Source organism: Cyprinodon tularosa, unplaced genomic scaffold (assembly GCF_016077235.1).
Source record: "Cyprinodon tularosa strain WSP-4 unplaced genomic scaffold, ASM1607723v1 ctg197, whole genome shotgun sequence".
Lineage (NCBI taxonomy): Eukaryota > Metazoa > Chordata > Actinopteri > Cyprinodontiformes > Cyprinodontidae > Cyprinodon > Cyprinodon tularosa.
The window spans coordinates 1,062,429-1,068,879 of NW_024038720.1; the positions used below are offsets into that span (position 1 = coordinate 1,062,429).

Genomic DNA, 6,451 nt, shown 5'->3' on the forward strand with positions numbered 1-6,451 from the left:
AAGAAAATAAACATTTCCATTCGATAAAGTGCAGCAGTGGTCAAATGTAAACAGTGTGGGACAAAAAACATGGTGCAAATATCGTCATTTGAGTTCAGAGCTTGATGACAAATGACAAATTTATATAGTGCATATATTCACTATTTGGGTTTGGTGTTATCAGTGTGTTGCAGAGTCTGTGAATGGATTTAGCGTTTATTTTTCAATGTTTCAGCAATCTTATGGCAGTGGGGAAAAAGCATTTGCAAAATCTGCTGGACCTGTATCGGATGCTTCGGAGCCTCTTCCCAGAGGGCTGCAGGGAGAACAGTCCATGTTGGGGTTGTGATGGGTGATTTATCATGTTACGGGCTCCGGGACAATGTCTTTTATGAGGGAAGAGGAGCCCCGATGATCCCCTCTGCTGTTCTCACCACTATTCTCACACTCTTCCTGTCTAAGGTGCTGCAACCTCCAAAGTCATACAGCTGGTCAGAACTTTCTCTATGGTGCTTCTGTAAAAGGTTGTGAGGATGGATAGGGGCACGTGGGCTCTCCTCATCCTCCGCAGAAGGGGCATGCACTTCTGTGCCCCTTTGACCAGTGAGGAGGTGATAACATTCCAGGTGAGGGTGTCTGTGATGTGCACCCCCATGAATTTGGTGCTGCTGACCATCTCTACAGCTGAGTTGTTGATGACCAGTGGAGCATGGTTAGGCCGGTTCTTCCTGAAGTCCAAGATGATCTCCTTCGTCTTTTCCACGTTCAGGATCATGCTGTTATCTTTGCACCAGTCCACCAGCTGCTCCACCTCTTCTCTGTAGTCCAGGTCGTTGTCGTCTCTGATGAGGCCCACCATCGTGGTGTCGTCTGCAAACTTCACGATGTGATTGGTGGTGAACCTGGGGAAACAGTCGTGTGTCATCAGGGTGAACAGCAGGGGGCTAAAGACGCAGCACTGAGGGGAGGCTCTGCTTAGACTGATGACATCAGAGGTGTTCTGTCCAACCTGGACTGACTGAGATCTGTTGGTGAAGAATTCTAGCAGCCAATTGCGGAGGGGTGTATTGAAGTCCAGCTGTTCAAGTTTGCCCATCAGATGCTATGGGATGAGGGTGTTGAAAGCTGAACTGAAGTCCAGGAACAGCATCCGCACATAGGTGTTCTTCTCCTCCAGGTGGCTCAGGTGGAGAGAAGCAGAGATGGCGTCCTCAGTGGAGCGGTTGAGTCGGTAGGCAAACTGGAACGGGTCAAATGTTGGCGGCAGACTGGAGACAATGTGTTCTTTAACCAGCCTTTCGAAGGACTTCATCATGGTTGGAGTCTGTGCGACAGGAAGGTAATCAGTGAGTGTGTTAAACTGAGGCTTCTTTGGGACTGGAATGATGGTGGCAGACTTGAAGCATGCTGGCACTATGGATTGGTCCAGCGAGGCTATGTTATCAGGCCCTGGGGCCTTCCTTGGATTGACTCTCCTCAGAGTTTTGAACACATCAGCTGTGTCAAGGTAGAGTGCCTCCTCTCCCTGATGTGGAACAGCTTTCACTGCTGGAGTGCTGTTTAGTGCCTCAAACCTTCCAAAGAAATTCTTCAGCTCATTTAGGGAGTCAGCATCAGTTTTACCCACTGGAGGAGAGGGTGTGTTGTCTGGGATTGCCTGTATGCCTTGCTACATACTCCTGGTTTTGCAGGCATCGTGAAGGAGATCCCGGATCTTCCGGCTGTGGTTCTGCTTCGCTGATCTGCACAGTTCAAGTTGGCACTCACTGTCCTCAGTGCCTCTCTATCACAAGACTTGAAAGTTTTGTGCTTTTAGCGATTCCTGAAGCTTCCCATTCCTCCAGGGCCGTTGGTTGGCCTGGTTGTGGATGTTCTTTGTGGTGCTGATGTCCTCAATGCAATTGTTCATGTAGGCTGACACAGTCATGGCTTACTCATCCATATTTATTTTTTTTGTCATAGGTTCCTGCAGCTTTGAACATGTTCAAGTCAGAGCATTCAAAACAGTCCTGGAGTTTCTTCATGGCCCCCTCAATCCACACTGACCTCCTTCACTGTTGGTTTTGCGCTGATTAGGTGGGGGCTGTTTGCAGGAATTAGCATGACAGATAGGTGGTCTGATGACTAGAGGTGGGGGCGGGGAGCTGCTCTGAATGTATCTTTAATGTTAGAGCACAGTCTTCAAGTTAGCCTAGTTAAAATCCCCAGCAATGATAAAAACACCCTGTGTGTGCGCAGATTGAAGCTCATTGATAGCCTGGTAGAGAGTCTTCATGGCCTCTTTTGTATTAGTGCTGGGAGTGGCATAAACTGTATTGATGGTAACCACGTTAAACTCTCTGGGCAAATAGAATGGTCTACATGTAACAGTCAGAAACTTGATATCTGGAGAGTAGAAGCTGGCGGCCGATCTACCATTTTTACACCAGTTTTTGTTTATGTACACACAGAGCCCCCCTCCTTTAGTCTTAACACTGAGTTTGCTGTTTCCATCGGCCCGGTATAATGTTAGCCCATCCAGGCTAAAAGCATTGTCTGGTATGGATTAATAAAGCCATGACTCAGTTAGAATGATGGCGCAGCAGTTACTGATCTACTTTTTTGAAGAGAGTTCGAGTTGGAGGTTATCCATTTTGTTATCCAGTGAGCTGATGGTGGATTGCTGGATTGATGGAATCCATGGTCTGTGGGGATTCCTCCTTTGCAACACTGTTAGCCCACCTCTGCAGCCCCTCTTTCGTGGTCTTGCAAGTTGTTTCCTCTGGCTCCCCTCCTGGCACGGCCTGATCCTTTTTCGCGCTGCTTTGTTTAAATATGTCTGAAGCATTCCACAGCTTTTTTAACAGTCAATAGTAGCTGTATTTAAGAGTCCAGAAAAGTAATTTTGTGACCGAAGCTCTTGCAGGTGTGGTAATGTGGCCTTTTTAAGTCATTCCATGTTTTCTAATTTTGGATTTTCTTTATTTTGAACTTGTTTGCTTGTTTTCAATTTTGTGTGTTGCATGTTTTTTTGGGGGGATTTTGTTTGGAGGCCACATTGCCACTCACACCTGGACACGCCCACAGCAACGGCACAGGTGTTCCCCATCAACCAAGCAGCGTGCCGACTGGGACGCTGATTAAAAAGGCAGCTGTTTGGTTGGAGGGACAGACCGGACATGGGAAGGTTTGGTTAGAGGGACACACCGGACATGGGAAGGCCGATCATGGAGGTAGCCGGACGGAGCGGGTGAGAGAGAAGCAGCGGGAGAGGTTTGGGGACTGACGGCCGGAGGCCCGCTGGAGCGAGGTGCAGAGACGCACGCCGGAGCGAGGTGCAGAGACGCACGCCGGAGCGAGGTGCAGAGACGCACGCCGGAGCGAGGTGCAGAGATGCACGCCGGAGCGAGGTGCAGAGGCCCGTCATGGAGCGAGGCGCAGAGGCGCGCTGGCGAGAGGCGCGTGTTGGAGGTGACCGAGACGCACGCCGGAGCGAGGTGCAGAGACGCACGCCGGAGCGAGGTGCAGAGACGCACGCCGGAGCGAGGTGCAGAGACGCGCTGGCGAGAGGCGCGTGTTGGAGGTGACCTCGCAGGCCAGCTATGCTGGAGAGGCCCACACGCGCAGCGTGCCGGAACGAGGATCCAGCGCTGGGGTGGACGGTGCCCTCCATTGTACCCGCCAAGTGCGCATCTTTTAACAGACTGGGCCATTGACTCTGCCGCTCTTCACCATCTGTATTTTTATCTTTTAATCTTTTTCCTTTTAACTTGTCTTTTAATTTATTTTTTCTTATTGGATTTTAATCGAAACTTTTTAAAGCTCTGCTCACAATCGCCGCAGTCTGTTTGGTTTTATGTTTTTTTTAAGATGATCGCACCTCTCGGGTGCCACACAGGCACTGATGGTCTTAGATGCAGGATCGATGCCTAATTTGTAGTGTTTTGGCATATTTTGTGGAATTTTCTAGAGCTGTATGAAGCTGCTGCCTACAGGCGCAGCCATGTTGGATCCAAAACGAGATCTCCAAATGGCCCAGTTTTGCACCAGTGATTTCAGATGCAGGAGTTTGCCCTGCTACCGGAGGTTTGTTTGTCTTTCTTTAGATGTATTGATGATTTTATTTTTTACATTGCAGATGCTTATTTTTCACAAGAGAATGACCCTTTCACTTTTTTTGCTCATAAGTGACCTAAATCCTTACTATATAGTTTCTTCTCTTCTAAATAAAGAAAAAAATATATATATCAAGGTTTTGTTTCCATGTGCTGTTGTATTGGAGTTTTACCAAGTTGCTTAACTATAAAATGCCCCAGCTAAATAATTACCCAACTTTATCTCATCTCCAGCTGCAGTCAACAAAATCTGGATTCAGCTTGTTTGTAGAATCCCACCGCCCATTTTTTCAGTTATACTATAAAAGAGGAGTTGTCATCCCAGGTAAAATTATGTGCTTGAAGTGTTGTTGAAACATCTGCACAGAGTGAAGTAAGTACATTTAATATAGAAAAGCCCAAGAAAAACCATACATATTGTCATGATGGGTACTCTAAGAGTGACCCAATTATGCAGAACACCACTAGACGGACACAGGAATAAAAGTTCAACAAGTTTATTTGGTCACAAGCACACTGATTATACTGGTTCTGGTTCGGGCCTGGATACTGGTTCACCGGAGTCTGCGTGAGAGACAGTTCAGTTAGCGTTGCACGTTGGAGCTTGCTTTCTTGATTGTTACTGATTGTACCTTGAGGGTTCTTGTGGTTAGCTTTGGGAGGGTCACTGTTGGATCTGGAGAGGAGTTGATCAGCAGAGTCCGTTTGCTGCTTCAGCGTCTCACTTCTAGTTTTGAGCAGACCTTGGCTTTGGGTTTTCCAGCTCTTGGTCCAGAGCTGCATGGAAGTTCACTGAGGTTCTTCAGGTTTGGCTCTGAGGGTCGGCTCGGCAGGTTCGCTCTTCCTGAGCTCCACAGAGGAGAAACTGGTTTCCTGGAAGACAGAGACAACGGTTAGAATCCAGGCTGGATTCAAAGTCACAAAGATTCACTGAGAGTCTAGGCTTAGGCGCTGACCAACTGGATCAACACTGCAGCATTGAGGCAAGGTCTGAAGACAGCTTATATAGTGGATCCTCTGATGATCTGATGGGCTGCAGCTGTGCAGGAGGCTCACTCAGAAGGATCCACGGCGGACTCTGCTGGAGAAAGGTGGAACTTTTCCAGCTCCCGACACATATAGTGTAATTTGAACTTTGTGATTTTTGTTTTAGGCCTTTGCAAAAATGAAGCTGCTTTTAGCAGGAATTGTTCTCACTTTCCTCACTATATGTGACGCTCAGTGGTACAAGTTTCCTATTGAAGCTGCTCAAGGTAAGATGTATGACCTACTATATAAGCAGAACCTTTTTAAGTACATTCATGGTTGTCACTGAAAGGGTCATTATATAATATGAACATTCTTTGTTTTTTTTCTAATCAGGAGCTCGTGATATGGCCAGAGCCTACAGCGACATGAGAGAGGCCAACTTCGAAGGTTCTGACAAATACTTTCATGCCAGAGGAACCTATGATGCTGCGCAGAGAGGAGCAGGGGGGAGGTGGGCTGCTGAGGTTATCAGGTAATAAATGCAGTATAATCTTAAAATGATTGGAAATAAGTTTTTCAAGATCAAACACTGATAAGCAGATAGATCTTTTGTGTAGGTCATTAGGATTTGTACTGTTTTGTAAAAATGTACTTTCTTCTGGATATGTGACGCATTAATGTAGAGACATAGTTAAGTGTATGCAAATTCACTGATATTTATTGGGCTGGTAAGATTTCTAAATAAAGGAATTCACATTCTTTACGGCAAAGCAAAATTTATAAATTGATTGCACAAGTAAACTGTTTTTAAGATTTTAAAATAATTGCAACATTTCACCTTTTGACAAAAGCAAGACTTAAAGTATTTTAGGGTGTTTAATGAAGGACCCTAGAACTTTTAAAGAATATGACAAAAAAAAGATGGTGTGAAAATGCCTTTTGTTGCCACAGGAATTAGGATTTCCCAAGTTAAATAGAGCAAATTCTAAATAGATTTTTTTTATGTGTATTTCTCTCTTTTCAGCAATGCCAGAGAGTGGATACAGGAAAGTTTTGGTACCAGTACAAAAAAAACGGATATAGGAGATCTTCATGTATAAAACAGAGGAGATCCCAACCATTACAGACCTGCAGGCCTTCCTGATAAATACTGAGAATATAACACGCAGTCTAATAAAACTCAGGATAAAACTGTATTTCTGCACTCATTTGTGATGCATGATTAAGAATAAAAGTTATTTCCTTTGTTATTTCAGTTAAATCAAAACCCCATATGAGGACTTCCATACATTAAAATGAGTTTTAGGATCTTGAATATAGATGTATAAAAGTATATGTATATAACTTAAGGCCTATTTAACAAAACTTGAATTCAGAAATCCTGGGCAAGAGATAGAGCCTGTCTTGAC

The 6,451-nt window shown here is 45.4% G+C and overlaps 1 protein-coding gene across 1 annotated transcript; it reads left to right on the forward strand.

Moving 5' to 3' along the window:
- Window positions 1-2,833: 2,833 nt before the first annotated feature.
- On the forward strand, window positions 2,834-6,238 carry LOC119782687 (amyloid protein A-like). The gene is made up of 5 exons (XM_038283752.1): window positions 2,834-2,884; window positions 3,857-4,446; window positions 5,227-5,326; window positions 5,436-5,574; window positions 6,067-6,238. The coding sequence occupies exons 3-5, from the start codon at window positions 5,239-5,241 to the stop codon at window positions 6,140-6,142; spliced, it is 303 nt and encodes a 100-aa protein (XP_038139680.1). The 5' UTR covers window positions 2,834-2,884; window positions 3,857-4,446; window positions 5,227-5,238; the 3' UTR covers window positions 6,143-6,238.
- Window positions 6,239-6,451: the final 213 nt, after the last annotated feature.